At 39.5% G+C, this 16,462-nt stretch overlaps 1 protein-coding gene across 1 annotated transcript; it reads right to left on the bottom strand.

Moving 5' to 3' along the window:
* Positions 1 to 921: 921 nt before the first annotated feature.
* LOC143605563 (factor of DNA methylation 2-like) lies at positions 922 to 4,609 on the bottom strand. Its single transcript, XM_077081635.1, has 5 exons — positions 4,326 to 4,609; positions 1,931 to 2,151; positions 1,683 to 1,862; positions 1,403 to 1,618; positions 922 to 1,284 (listed from the first exon to the last, which is right to left on the bottom strand). Exons 1-5 carry the CDS (start codon positions 4,507 to 4,509, stop codon positions 1,033 to 1,035), a joined length of 1,053 nt encoding a protein of 350 aa, XP_076937750.1. The 5' UTR covers positions 4,510 to 4,609; the 3' UTR covers positions 922 to 1,032.
* Positions 4,610 to 16,462: the final 11,853 nt, after the last annotated feature.

The following is a 16,462-nucleotide window of genomic DNA, read 5'->3' as shown; positions in this document are numbered from 1 at the left end:
TTAGGATTAATCTAGGGAATTTCTTAAGTTGGGATTAATATCGGCCAATAGGCCAAAGTTTGGATTTTAATAAACCTTAAAAAATAATAATTAATAACTAGTGAGTCAACCCCGAGTCACAGTTAAAGCTTGACAAACTACTCACAAGTCGAGCTCTAGTCCAGGCTTGACTTGCTTACACCCCTACCCACAATGCCACATGTCTACATTTTTGTTGTCTTCGTACACTTTGGAGTGTGATGATACTCCATTGTAGAGTCTCGTATTAGACTGATGTCCTAACTTTTTGTAAGTCTTCACCTTATGCAAACGCTAGTACAAAGATCGGGGGTCGCTTTAAATGTGTCCGCTATAGAGAGTAAGAAATCATTTATAGTAATTTGAAAAAAATAGAAACACCGCCGTAAAGGATTATGACGCGTCAAAATTAATTTAATTATGGTGATTCACAAACCGATGTGGTTTTCCCAGGTAATAATATAGTGGTTCAATGCTCGTCTTAGAAAGCATTATTCTGCCGCCAAATATAGCAATTTACTAACCACTGTAAAAGGGTTAATTTTGACGCTTATTGATTTCTACTTCCTAATATGTATGTATTGATGAACAAATAAAATTTTATAGATATTATTCTCGCTAGAACCCTAATATGTATGTATTTTATCCACACGTACAAGTACATAAATCAATACCTAATCGGTATTAACAATGCTCATGAAAAATGGTCTTGTAGTGAAATCATCTATTAAAGGGCTTGTGACGTACCAGTATCAATGTGTATAGTAAAGATGTTCACCCCCAGATGGTTGAGGGTTCTAGTCCCATGATGGACATAAGTTTGGATTTGGAGGGTGAGTGACGTAGACATTTAAAAAAATAAAGAAAAGAAAAACAAAAACTAACATCATCTGCCAAAAAACAACTAGTTGATATTAGTTTAAATCAGCATACAGCTGAACTTACAGCACTAGTTAGTTTCAAGTACCTCCTAACTCTTTTAACTTGTATGCAATAAACATAACTTGATTTATGTTATGACCGTTGACCATCCCTTCTACGTTTAGCCGACCTGCTAGCCTTCAGTTGCTGAACTAAACACTCGATAACCTCTTTAAGATTAGCTTTTCTACCCTCCTTAAAACTCCAAAGCTCCGGTACTACATATCTGCCACTCGGGTTATACTCGTTTAATTCCAACAATGCGTTGACAACAGCTTTGCATGCTTCCGCGCCCCATTGACTTTTTAATATCCTCAAATCGCTGTCGTCTTCATCTATCACTTCCTATATTTTGAGAGTATGTTAGTCCAAAAATGTATTCATAACATATATTAGTTAATCAAGCTAAAAAAATTAAGTTAAGCTGGTAAAAATTGTATCCTCTTTTGGTCAAACAGTCAACCTGCACTTTGTCATCTTTAACAACTTGTTTGAAAGGATGCCAATTTGGGTTATTAACTTTCTCTTGCCACAATGAACTTAACTCCACCGATCTTAATTCCCAATCTTGTGCCGAAAATTTCTGCATGCATACATCTTGAAATGGTTTTTGTGCCACCTCACCCATTCTTTTCAGCCCAATTATGCTATTACTTGAATCCAATATATGTGGTAAAACCTTCATTAAAAAAAACATATTAAATGTTGCTATTTTAGAGGATGTTAAGATAAAAAAAGCTTACATTTATTAGTTCCTTGCGCGCAGCTTGTAGCTCGTTGTTGCTCATGTGCTCTCTAAGTATTAGAGTTTGATTTAAATTATCCATATCATGCAATTCTTCCTCTTTTTCATTTAATCTATCTCTTAATCCATTAATATGGACCATCATGCTATAATTGCTATCAAACGGATTTTGTGCTATCTGCGTGACATTTAATACAATTGGAACTTTATTAATTGTAGCTTTCAAAAAAGATATAGTGTACGTACCTTCTCTTTTTCTAAGTAAAAGCTCGTGCGTTCATTATTAAGTTGTGTCTCTCGTTTCTGGAGCTCGTTAGCTCTTTGTTCAAGTTCTTTCCTTTGACATGCCACTTCATCCTTCAACTTTTCACTTTCTTGAACGAGTAAATGCATGTTACTTATTTGGCACTCTAATTCACTTTTTAATTTGGCGTTTTGTAGTCCAATCACCTGCATCTTTCGCATTTCTGTAGAGAAATAAATGAAATGTTTTAGCTTAGTTTTCGTCATTTTGAAGCCATATCGTGCACAAAAATATGGTTATATGTAGGGCTTTATACGAACGGAACCAAACGAGACCTTGTTTAGACTCGCTCCTTAAGAATTTATCGGGCAAATGTACGATTCACAAACACATAACCGAACAGAACTTCTTGTTCGTGTTCATTTATTAACAAAATGATTTTGTTCATGTTTGTTTGTTAAGTTCATAAACAAACATAAACGAACACACGCAAACATATATCAATATGAAAACTAAAAATCAACATTCTTAAACTCAAACATTATTCATAAACCCAAAAGAAATATAAAGCTATGTACTTGACATAATTATCTGAAAATACTTGACATAATAAACTAAAACTAAAAATTAAATACAAAATATAAAAAAACCTTTAATGATCAAACATAAACAAACGAACATGAACTAACATTAACGAACGTAAACAAACGAACATTAATGAACATAAAAGAACGTACATAAATGAACATAATTGAACAACTGCAGCCTCTAACCATGTTCTTCGTTTAATTAATCAAGCGTAATTCCTTGTTCATGTTTGTTCATTTATTAAACGAACAACCGTAAACAAACGGTTTGCTTGTTTGGTTCGTTTACAACCCTAGTTATATATCTTGATTAGGATTCCGTAATATGGCCTGAAAGGATCATATTAATATTGAAGCATGAAATGTTGAAATTTATTTTAATGATACGGAACTTGTGACTTACTATATTTTAGTTTAATTATTAAGTTGTAATTAGTAACCAATAAGCCATCATTTACAAGTTGATACAATATTCGATTTACTGATCCATGGCAATATTTTGATGAGACAATATAGTCCTTTTGTAAAAGCAGGCACTGCTCACGTTACATGTAATAACTCCAACAGAACAAAAAGATTCTTTCATGGGCAAAGGTGCGGGAGATAGTTCGAGTTCTTACAAAAGCTCCTAAATGGGACAAGTACCCACACTTTTAAGGCAAACCCAAAGTGTCTATGTGATATACGCAAAGGACATTTTCAAAGCGAGGGCCTAACTTTAAGAAATTTCTCAACAAGAAAGATATAAATACTAGCCTAATGATCTAAGAGTCTTTTTCAATATTAATTCCAAAAACTACTTGGTGAATTGACTCGGGATTCTCGCATAATTGGTTACGATCGTTTAATGGATTGTCTTTATGAGTTATACCTAGACAAAAATTTCAGAATCTCTATGTATTTGAAGTATGAGATCTTGTGACATGAGAACCTATGCAACATCTCATTAAATACGAAATATTTTGTGACTAGACTTTTCTGATTTTAGTAATCGTGTTGGATGTATAATGGGTAAAATGTCCAAGAGTAATAAGAAAGGTTCCACAAGACACTTATCCACACTAAATTTTACGGACCCTTTCCTAGTAGCGTAAACGGATATCGCTCATTCATTACATTTATGCATGACTGTTCTAGGTATACGTTAGTTTAGTTATCAAGTTGTAATAATTAACCAATAACTCAATAACAAGCCCTTACATATAAGTTAACACAGGTATCAACTCATTGAAGTTTCATTAGTTTCTTGAATCTTGTTTTATGTTGAATTAATCAACATGAAACACCCTATGATCTCACATTTAGCAGTGGCCATAAACCCGGTAAGTACTGCGAGACCCGAACCGGATTAGACCCAGTTATTTACAATAGGGTCAGTTCCGGGTCCTAAGAGTACCATTAAACTGGGCCGGTTCGGGTCGGGTCGGGTCTCACAGGTCTAACCATTTGCTCCTCAACAGAGTGAGACCCGCGACATCCGAACCAATCAGACTCGGTTATTTACAGCAGGGTCAGTTCTCATGTCCTGAAAATACCTAAACGGGTCTGGGTCCGAACCAGGTCTCGCGGGTCTCACCCGAATTTGGGGCAAAAGATACTGCATTTCTCTAATTACCCGTGAATTCCAATTCCACGTCAAAATTAGGGCAAAACGGGTTCATAATAAGCAACATATCGTCAAATTAACGAATCACCAGTCTACATTGATATCCAATTCATCAAACCCACATCTAAAAACACCTAAAACTCACAATTAAAGCATCCGATTGCAATCCAATCAATCAATTTCACAAACAGATAGCTCAAGTACCTTCAGAGAACGCATGGTTCATGTGATCTTTCTCAGCGATCATGGAATTAAGGCGGGAAGATATCTCTTCGTGATGACGCTCCATTTCCCAAATTCTTTGATTCTTCATGTCGACTTCACGCGCCAGGTTCACCGCCAGCCCACGCGCCTTTCGGAGCTCCGACAGAAGTCTGCCGTCGTCCATGTTTTCCGGTGGGTGTCTGTCGTCAACCACAACGGACAGGGTTCTGCTTGAAAGGGCTACTTTGCTTGGACTTAACGTGAAGTGTGATAGCTGGTTTCAGTCCTTTAAGTTTTAGTTATATTATTTTGGCCACTTCTATTTTTAGGGAAGTTTAATTAGACCATGTGTAGTCATCATACCTCTCCACCTCCAGACATTATGCGTCACGTGTCCCCCAGTCAGAGTTATGGTTTTTTATAAAAACAGGTTGCAGTCATAACTCTCCACCCCCATGCATTATACGCCACATGTCGCCCAATCATTATTAATTTTATTTGTTTTTTTTAAATACTAAATCATTTAAATAAATTAACATAAAATTAAAAATACATTAAACTTCCAAATAAAAACTAAATTAAAAAAAATACATAAATAATACTAATAAAACTAAAAGTTATATTTTTCTAAAATTTTCGCTCGTCGAGTGGGTTTTAGAGATCGGACTATCGGGTCATCTTCGGTTAGCTCACTTGATAAAACCTCGATGTCTTTGTCCATTTCATTCCCTCTAAGTAGGTCGACGGCGTCCAAATTTACTTGAAGTCGTTGGGTTCCAAGGTCGTCTAAAGCTTGGAGTCGAGAGTTCATTTCTTTGAATTGACTTTCCAATTCGGGATTCGAACCCGTTGCTGACGACGAAGCGACCCCTTTCCCATTTCCTTTGCCCTTGGTTCTTCTACCCCCCCCCCCCCCCCGGGCCGAGGCATCTCGGTAGTATTCACGGCATCATTATTAATTTTATTTGTTTTTTTAAATACTAAATCATTTAAATAAATTAACATAAAATTAAAAATACGTTAAACTTCCAAATAAAAACTAAATTAAAAAAAATACATAAATAATACTAATAAAACTAAAAGTTATATTTTTCTAAAATTTTCGCTCGTCGAGTGGGTTTTAGAGATCAGACTATCGGGTCATCTTCGGTTAGCTCACTTGATAAAACCTCGATGTCTTTGTCCATTTCATTCCCTCTAAGTAGGTCGACGGCGTCCAAATTTACTTGAAGTCGTTGGGTTTCAAGGTCGTCTAAAGCTTGGAGTCGAGAGTTCATTTCTTTGAATTGACTTTCCAATTCGGGATTCGAACCCGTTGATGACGACGAAGCGACCCCTTTCCCATTTCCTTTGCCCTTGGTTCTTCTACCCCCCCCCCAGGCCGAGGCATCTCGGTAGTATTCACGGCATCATTATCGCTTAAGTTGAAGTTTCGAGCGTCGGAACGGGGTGTGTCTGGATCAACCGAAGACGATGTTTTAGACTTTTTTTTACGCCGACCACCTTCGGCTTCGGCATTCAACACCATGCCCCATTTTGGGTGAAACCTCAATAGATCTTTCCAAATGCCAAAGTAGTTGAAGTCCCCCCCCCCCCCCCCGGACCTTATGTTGATACTCTGTCAACGCGTTTTCCATGACTTCCGCGTCCGAGACACCGCTACTCCCATTTCGATTCATCCGAGAGAAAACCGTATGGAAAGCCAAGTATTTGGTGTTTATGTCTGTCCATTTCGACAGTGACGAATCTTTTTCTCGACGTGAGTCCCCGCCAAGCTCGTGGAACGACTCTTTAATTTTGTGCCAAAATACCTCCATTTTTTGATAGTTCGCTAAAAAAAATATAAACATTACAAGTTTAATGTTTATTATGAGAAATTTAAAAAAATATATATGTATTTTAAAAACCTACCGCATTTGGCATCTTCCGATATCGCGCACCAAGCACGAGCACATAGTACGCACTCGTCGATATTCCACGCTATCACCGTCTTTTTAACCCGAGGTTCGCCGGCTGGCTTCTTTGCGTGTTTTCTCGGACGTCCGCGTTGGCTCGAACCGCCTACAGTCTCCGGGACGGGTTGTGTCTCCGGCACGAACTCGACCTCGAGTTGGGTCTCCGGGACAGGTTGGGAACCCGAACCGGCAAAAATGTTTGTCGTTGGGTTTTGGAAACCGGGCACCGCATTTGGCATAGAGTTTTGCAAAAATGCAATGTACGCGGCCATTTGCGGGTCAATCATATGCGGGACGGGTACGGTTGGTGTCAGGGCGGTAGATTGGTTCGGTTGTGGATTTTGGTTGCCTTGACGGGCATATTGACCGAAACCGAGAATATTTTGGTTGTTGTTCGGAAACATTTTGGTAGAAATATTTGTGTAAAAGATATAATTGGTATAGAAGTGGGAGTAATGTGTTAAAAAATGAGTTTGGTTTATTTTTATAGTATAAATTTAATTAATAATTTTTTAAAAAAAAAAAACCTAACGGTACACAACCCCAATGGTAACAATGCAACGGTCACTTTTTTTTATGTTTGTGCCTTTTATATACAATCCAACGGTAACCCCAACGTTAAGTTTGATTTTATTTTAGACAGAATTACAAATTTTGTCCTTTAAAAAAAGCCAAAAACCGGTTCGTGTCCTTTTCTAAGTTTCCTTGCAGGCGGTGTACTTTAAACTTTTTTTTTCTGCACGTTATGTCCTTTACGCTAACTGGGTTAGAAAAACTCAGTTAAATGCCCTCACGTGAGACGCATGTGAGGGCATTTTTGTCTTTTCACCACCTGCAACTTCTTCTTCCTCTTTCTTCTTCATTTCATTTTTGTTCTTTCATCCTACCAACACACTCTTATAACATTCATCTTCTTCACTCACTCTCTCTCTCTCTCTCTAACATTCATAAGATTCAGAACTACCACCATCACCAACCAGCCACCACATGCCACCACCGCCATCACCACCCATCACCTGCTGTTGCGACCACTAATTTCCACCGGCAGCAGAAGGTTGAAATTGAATAGAGATTTGGGAGGCCACTAAAGATCCAAACCCAAACCCTAAATCATTTCACTGTTCACTGTTTGCAAACCCAAATCCCTTATTGATTCAAAATAGGGTTTTGTGGTGGATTTTGGTTTGTTCTAGCATAGATCTAGGGTTTCGATCATTGTAGATCTAGCCGAGGAGGAATGGGTTGGTTTGATGGCGGCGGCGGCGGCTTCGGTTTCAGGCGATGGTGTTGGAGGTCGCCGGAAACTTCGACTTTTAGCTAAGGTAGATCTATGCGATCACTATCAGTCTATGATCCTCGATTTATCTCTTAAAACTCCTAATCAAACTCTTGGTATTACATTTGGAAAAGAAGATGAAGTGGTCAGCTATGGTGGATTGCTAGCAGAAGACGATGATGATTGAGATGCCTATGGTGGCCGTCCGTGATGGTGGGATGCAATAGGCGCGGCAGTCCTGTTGGTGGCGGGTCGGCGGTGAGATGTATCGGGTACGGTGGTGCTGTTGATTTTGGGGGGTTTGGAATTATGGGGGATGGATTGGAAAGGGTGAGAGAGACAAATGGTTTTTGTTTTTGTTTTTGACAGAATTACAAATTGCAGGTGGTGAAATGAAGAACAAAAATGAAATGAAGAAGAAAGAGGAAGAAGAAGTTGCAGGTGGTGAAAAGACAAAAATGCCCTCACATGCGTCTCACGTGAGGGCATTTAACTGAGTTTTTCTAACCCAGTTAGCGTAAAGGACATAACGTGCAGAAAAAAAAAGTTTAAAGTACACCGCCTGCAAGGAAACTTAGAAAAGGACACGAACCGGTTTTTGGCTTTTTTTAAAGGACAAAATTTGTAATTCTGTCTTTATTTTATATAAACTTTTGAAGTTTTGATGATGTTAATTTTTGTTTTTCATGTCGCAGTACGCATGTGTGGAAAGTTCTAGTTAAACCTAAATCACAATGACTAGGTTACTTGATAACTAAGTTTTTTTTTAATGAACTCAGGCCCTCGTGTTTGAGTTTTGTTAGATTATTTAGAGCATTCTCGACAACTCCTCTATAATTATATGAGAGAGTTCTTCAAATTTTTTAGAGGATTTAAGTAGTTATGAGTGAAGGAGAAAGAAAATTTTAAAGAGATGAATAATTTGAAGAAACGTTGTTCATTCTCTAATTGATTTTTAATATATTTAAAAGTGGTTGTAAGTGGATAATAGAGAATAGATAATGATAAAAATGTAAAAAAAATATTTAATTATATATTAAAAAGAAAATGTATTGTTTCTTAGTGTTATTATAGAGATAGAGAAGTTGCCGGGAATGTTCTTAAAGCATTCTCAATGGGTTTTCATCTCCATCTTTAAAACTTAACTAAAAATCATAATTTTTTTAATTATACATCATTTTCCAAAAGCCTCTCCCAACTCATTCTTCATTCTCATCTCTATATTCTTTTTTTTTTATTTTTTCTATTTCTTCCATCTATAACTTTAACTACTAACTATTTTATCTTATTATCATTTTCAATATAAATTGATTTCTAATATAATTTTATAGAAGGGTAGTTGGAAATAGAGTGTTGTACCAATGTTCTAAATTTGGAAGTTTCTCAATTTGACTAAAATTTAAAATGAAGTTTGGAGATATGGAATGGGTTGACGTGGTTATTTAAATAATTTTTTAAAATTTTAGAAATGAAGATGGATATGAAGAACCCATTGAAAATGCTCTTAAAGCCTATTAAGGTTTCATCCAGGAATTATGGAGAGAATGATGATTAGCGTCCTTGAACTCATATGGCAGGCACAGGTTTTGTCCTAAAAAAATCAAAATATACATATTTGAAAAGGTAAAAAGGTAAAAAAAAAAAAAAACAAAAAAAAAACAAAAAAGGCTTGATTAACTTTAAAAAATGTGCATATGAATATAACATGGGTGGGTGTTTTGAACATATGAAATGTCGGAAAATTGTTGCAAAAATGATTGGAGCCCATGAGCTACCATTTTCATTCGTAGAGTATCATTGATTAATGATCTTATGATATACATAAATAAGTAAGTACGTCAACTACTACAAAAGATTGCATAAGAGTGGTTGAATAAGGAGAGAGGATGAAAAAGTTTTCCAAAAGTGTTGATATTATCTCTAACTAGTGATTGTTAGACATCAAATCAAACAATAGAGTACATGTGTTTGATAACTTACTATGTTGACTCCAATTCAAAAATGCAAAAACACATAAATGGTTCCAATGAGCTTGCGCCAACCCATAGTGGTGAGGTCGTTTCAGATGCTATCTTAGAGCGCCTTGTTAAATGAGATATTCAAAATAAAATTGGTACAATCTAGACAATGCATACAGTTATGATAGGGTGACCTCAATTTTGAGGAATAATTTTAAAGGAAAAGGGAAATCACATTTTGAGGGAATGTTTTTTCATGTAAGATGTTGTGTGCGTATACTAAATCTGGTTATACAAGATGGTTTGGGAACATTGTTGACTCTCTTATGAAAATTAGAGGAAGTGCTTTTGTGTGTCATTTGTGACAAAACCAACTATACCTTATTCACTATGTAACGAGTAAACGATAAATCGGTTAATTCGTAACGATTAAACGAGCAACCGAACAATGCTGATTATGACCCGTATATATACTGAGGGGTCATATATAAGTGATATATATATTATAGTAGCTAACATGTTGATATTAAGACCCCAATACCTATAAAACCATTTAAACGAAAAAGGTTTCGTTTAATTATACGCTATGAACTTAAACGCGATCGTTAATACCAAAACAAGCATTGCATCATTAGTTAAGCCGAAAAAGACTTATGGAACACTTATACAAGATGTTTTAAGCAATCCATGAAAATATTTTGGATTTTTGCAACAAGTCAATACGTTTTTCTTATTTTACAAAAATTGGTTGAAAACACTCGTTTTCGCGCTGTTTCACGCACCCGAACTAGTTTTATTGCGAAAATCGAACCCAAACTAAACTTGGAACCGAGATTGAACTTCGAGCATGCAAAAAGAAGAAAATTGGTCACAAGAGAGGCCCAATGGGCCCTATCTTGGTGGCGGCCGCAAGCTAGGGGGTCCCACCCCCTAGTATATCTTGTTGATTCTTGAAAGTTCTCAAGTCATATCACACCTATGTTTACACACACTTCTGGCCAGACCTCTTGATCATCAAAACCATGCAAAAACTTCAAGGTAAAACCTAAATTTTTGACAAGTTTATGCAATTTTAATCATACGTAAACTTAGATAAACATGTCTTGAATAGTGATAATCATGTTTAACCATCCAAAACCTTTAAAAATCATCTAAAATCATGTTTTGATCTTAAACCTGAATACAAACCAGAAACATATGGATTTTTGACCAAAAACATGGATTAGAACGTTGATATAACGTTTTTACGGTTTAAAAGTTCGGTTTAAAACCCTAAGTAATAAGGCCTGATGATGGATGATTTATGGTTGGTTTTGTTTTATTTGATCTTCATATACTTGGTATAGCTAACCAAGGACCCTAAAACTCGAACAGAGAGCTTAACCGATCAAAAAACCGACAATGTATTGCCGGTTTATTCGTTTAGGGGTTGTTTGTGCGTAGATTATGACATGTTTTTTAGACTATGAAACTTTTCAGGAACATTAGGGATCATATAAGTGAGTCCCTGTTAAAATTCGGTAATTTTCAATAAACGGAGAATATTTGGCAAATTTATTACCTTTTATTGGCGTTTTATTATGAAAAATAGTTAAACTTCTTGAAAAATTATGAAATTTGGCTTAGAACTCCGAAATGTTATTGTAAAATAACAGGCAAAGTTTTAAATCATTTGGAGATGTCTAAACATAGTTTGTGCATTTGCGTTTAATTGGATTTTAACAGCCGAAAAATGCATAAAAAGATATTTTGGCCAAAGATATAGGTTCTGGAATTTTTACAGTGATTATGTGATGATATTTTGATCACTCAGAAAAATTATTGGATTTTTTGGGAATCGTTTGATATAAACGGGTAACTATCGGTTAACTATAACACTTAAAATGATTTGTATAAATAATTAGCTAAGTGTAAAAAATTATAGAAATATTTTTATAAAAATCTTCAGATTTTAATTTTTTTTACAAAAATTCTCATAATTTATATATAATTACATAAATAGTTATGATAATTTAAAGATTTAAATTATATATGTTTTGACAACGGCGCCAGTATCAAAAAGCATAGATGCATAAAATCCGTTAAGCAAAAATGTACCATTAACTACGTCGTTATTCGCTTGCGCTTGGTGCGCGGTTATGTTAAAAGCTCGGCCACGCGTCACTTGGTTCGAAATTTGGTTCACCGGATTCGCTTGAGTAATCTGAACTTGTAGCCTTGGGCACGCGTTCCGGAAATGACTTGGATCACCGCAGTTAAAGCACGATCTGGGTCGTGGGTTTTGGTAAGTTGGCTGTGGGTTCTGCGGGTAGGCTGGTGGTGTTGGCGCAATCGGATTGGAGGGAGGGGTTCTACAGTACTCAACGGAGTGACCTACGCGGCCACATCGGTTACATTGTCGACACGGGACTTGAGGTGGGTGATGAAGTCTACAGGTTGGGCAAAAGGGTTGGTTTCCTGTGTAAGGCTTCTTAGTTGGCGGGGCAGGAAGTGCTGGATTGGTTAAGGCATAGTTGTGGACTACAGGAGGTGCTGGGTAGGTTGACAGTGGGTTAGGCGCGTAAACTGGAGGTTGGTAAGCGGGTTGCTGGACAATGGGCGGGTTGGTAAGCGCATAGGCTTGTCTGCGCCTACGTTTCTGGTTATGGTTTGAGGGTTCTGGTTTGGTTTCTGTTGGTTCAGGGACAGTCTTGGTGGGTTTGGTCTTCTCAGTTCCCCGCAGGAACAGGGTTCCTGCTCTGACATGGTTGTCGCTGAGCACAGCGGCCAATTCGATGGCGTCAGAGAGGGTAACTGGGTTTCTGGCCCATACAGAATCTTGAATTTCCATGGGGAGACCCCCAAGAAATTTCTCGATTGCTCGGCGGGAAGGGGTAACAAGGTGAGGGACCAGTAAGCTTAGCTCGTGGAAGCGCGTCGCGTACTCGCGCGCTTCACCGCTGTATTGCTTCAAGTTCCAGAATTCTTCCTCCAGGCGCTTAACTTCGTTGGGAGGGCAGAATTCTCGCGTAAGAATTTCCTTGAATTCCTCCCATGTCATGCTTACGCGAGGAATTCAAGGAAATTCTTACGCTAGAATTCTGCCCTCCCAACGAAGTTAAGCGCCTGGAGGAAGAATTCTGGAACTTGAAGCAATACAGCGGTGAAGCGCGCGAGTACGCGACGCGCTTCCACGAGCTAAGCTTACTGGTCCCTCACCTTGTTACCCCTTCCCGCCGAGCAATCGAGAAATTTCTTGGGGGTCTCCCCATGGAAATTCAAGATTCTGTATGGGCCAGAAACCCAGTTACCCTCTCTGACGCCATCGAATTGGCCGCTGTGCTCAGCGACAACCATGTCAGAGCAGGAACCCTGTTCCTGCGGGGAACTGAGAAGACCAAACCCACCAAGACTGTCCCTGAACCAACAGAAACCAAACCAGAACCCTCAAACCATAACCAGAAACGTAGGCGCAGACAAGCCTATGCGCTTACCAACCCGCCCATTGTCCAGCAACCCGCTTACCAACCTCCAGTTTACGCGCCTAACCCACTGTCAACCTACCCAGCACCTCCTGTAGTCCACAACTATGCCTTAACCAATCCAGCACTTCCTGCCCCGCCAACTAAGAAGCCTTACACAGGAAACCAACCCTTTTGCCCAACCTGTAGACTTCATCACCCACCTCAAGTCCCGTGTCGACAATGTAATCGATGTGGCCGCGTAGGTCACTCCGTTGAGTACTGTAGAACCTCTCCCTCCAATCCGATTGCGCCAACACCACCAGCCTACCCGCAGAACCCACAGCCAACTTACCAAAACCCACGACCCAGATCGTGCTTTAACTGCGGTGATCCAAGTCATTTCCGGAACGCGTGCCCAAGGCTACAAGTTCAGATTACTCAAGCGAATCCGGTGAACCAAATTTCGAACCAAGTGACGCGTGGCCGAGCTTTTAATATAACCGCGCACCAAGCGCAAGCGAATAACGACGTAGTTAATGGTACATTTTTGCTTAACGGATTTTATGCATCTATGCTTTTTGATACTGGCGCCGATAGAAGTTTTATCTCTCGCGCCTTTGAGCGGAAGCTTGCGCGACCGCGCGATAACTTAAAAGAAGATTTTTCAGTTGAATTGGCTAATGGCGAAACTGTTTTAATAAACTCGGTAATTAAAGATTGCACGCTTAACCTTAACGAAAACGATTTTCTGATCGACCTCATCCCTATGCCTCTTGGAAGCTTTGATGTTATCATTGGTATGGACTGGCTCTCGAAGAATCGCGCCGAAGTTATTTGCGCCAAGAAATTGATTCGCATACCTCGAGAAAATGGTGATCTTCATATTTACGGCGAAAAACCCTCCAGTGGTCTTAAACTTATGTCTTGCGCCGAAGCCCAAAGACTCATGCGGAAGAAGTATATTGCATTTCTAGCCCATGTGGTTAAACCCGATGAAGGAAAGAAGCTTCGCGATATCCCTGTTGTGCGTGATTTTCCTGAAGTTTTTCCTGATGATCTTCCTGGTATCCCTCCCGCTCGTGAAGTCGAGTTTCGTGTTGATCTTGTCCCTGGTGCTTCCCCCGTGGCTAAATCTCCTTACCGTCTTGCACCCGCTGAGATGCAAGAATTGGCCAGCCAACTTCAAGAGTTGACTGCTAAAGGATTCATTCGCCCTAGCTTTTCGCCCTGGGGTGCTCCGGTGTTGTTCGTTAAAAAGAAAGATGGATCGTTTCGCATGTGCATTGATTACCGCGAGTTGAACAAACTCACCATTAAAAACCGGTATCCCTTACCGCGTATTGACGACCTCTTTGATCAACTCCAAGGTGCCTCCTGTTTCTCGAAGATCGATCTCCGTTCTGGTTATCATCAGTTGCGTATCCGCGATGAAGATGTTCCAAAGACTGCTTTTCGAACTCGTTATGGCCATTTTGAATTCTTGGTCATGTCCTTCGGTCTAACCAACGCACCCGCCGTTTTCATGGATCTTATGAATCGGGTGTGTAGGCCTTTCTTGGATAAATTCGTGATCGTGTTTATCGATGATGTTCTGGTGTATTCTAAGACCAAGGCCGAGCATGAGCAACATCTCCGATTGGTATTGCAAAAGCTTAGAGCCGAGCAACTCTATGCTAAGCTTTCCAAGTGTGAATTTTGGTCTGATGAAGTACAGTTTCTTGGTCATGTTGTAAACAAGATGGGTATTCATGTCGACCCATCCAAGATTGAAGCAATCAAGAACTGGGTTACGCCATCCTCTCCTTCTGAGATCCGTTCCTTTCTGGGCTTAGCTGGTTATTACCGGCGTTTCATTTCGAACTTCTCAAAGATCGCTTTGCCTTTAACAGCTCTAACGCACAAAGGTAAACCGTATATTTGGGGCTCGAAGCAAGAAGAAGCCTTTCTGACGCTCAAGCGTTTGTTGTGTGAAGCTCCTGTTCTTGCGCTACCTGAGGGTAATGATGATTTTGTCGTGTATTGCGATGCATCCAACCAAGGTCTCGGTTGTGTTCTTATGCAACGAGGCAAGGTTATCGCTTACGCATCAAGGCAACTTAAGGTTCATGAAAAGAATTATACAACTCACGACCTCGAGCTTGGTGCAGTTGTTTTTGCCTTGAAGATCTGGAGACACTACCTTTATGGTACTAAGTGTATCCTCTACACTGACCATAAAAGCCTTCAGCATATCTTTGATCAAAAGGAACTTAACATGAGGCAACGCCGATGGAACGAACTCATCAGCGATTACGATTGTGAGATCCGGTATCATCCTGGTAAGGCTAATGTGGTAGCCGATGCGCTCAGCCGAAAACCCTGCCAGCTTAACTGTATTTTGCCGCGCACGCATCTTCACTTTGCGCCGATTCAAAGCAACCTTGAATCGCGTATTCGTGACGCGCAGCGCGCATCCATCAGTAATGGTAACCTTCGCGCCGAGTTAGCGTGTGGCGCGGAAGCACTCTTTGTCTCTAATCTGAGTGGAATTCTCTGTTATCTCAATCGCATCTGGATCCCTTGTGATGAGGATCTTCGCGCTGATATCCTGAGTGAAGCGCACAAATCTCGATATTCTATTCACCCTGGCGCTGATAAGATGTACAAGGATTTGCGCATAACTTATTGGTGGCCCGGTATGAAAAAGGATATTGCTGTGTTCGTAGCTAGATGTCTGACTTGTTCTAAAGTAAAAGCTGAACACCAACGCCCATCTGGTTTGCTCGAACAACCAGAAATTCCTACGTGGAAATGGGAAGGTATAGCGATGGACTTTATTACCAAGTTACCTTTGACAGCAAGCAAACATGATAGCATTTGGGTAGTAGTGGATCGATTGACTAAATCTGCTCACTTTCTGCCCATTCGTGAAAACTACCGTGTTGAGCATCTCGCGCAGCTTTATGTCAAGGAAATCGTCTGCCGCCATGGTACTCCTTTGAGCATCATATCCGATCGCGATGGCCGTTTTATATCTCGCTTTTGGAAATCTCTCCAATCTGCGCTAGGAACTCGCTTGGACATGAGTACGGCATATCATCCTCAGACTGACGGTCAGTCTGAGCGAACTATTCAAACTCTTGAGGATATGCTCCGATCTTGTGTTCTTGATTTTGGAGGTAATTGGGATTCACACCTGCCTTTGATCGAGTTTTCTTATAACAACAGCTATCATTCCAGTATCGGTATGGCCCCATTTGAAGCACTTTACGGTCGTAAATGCCGCTCCCCAATTTGTTGGAGCGAAGTGGGTGAAACTCAAATCACAGGACCCGAACTTGTTCAAGAGACAACCGATAAAATCGCCAAGATCCGTGATCATTTGCTGACTGCCAGAAGCCGACAGAAGAGTTACGCAGATCGTAGGCGAAAGCCTCTCGAATTTCAAGTTGGTGATCTTGTCCTCCTCAAAGTGTCGCCTTGGAAAGGTGTTGTCCGCTTTGGGAAGAAGGGTAAGCTTGCTCCT

Source organism: Bidens hawaiensis, unplaced genomic scaffold, assembly GCF_021521415.1.
Source record: "Bidens hawaiensis isolate Kalapana, Puna unplaced genomic scaffold, B.hawaiensis_p1.1 tig00070160_1, whole genome shotgun sequence".
Lineage (NCBI taxonomy): Eukaryota > Viridiplantae > Streptophyta > Magnoliopsida > Asterales > Asteraceae > Bidens > Bidens hawaiensis.
This window is presented reverse-complemented; position numbering and strand designations above follow the sequence as displayed.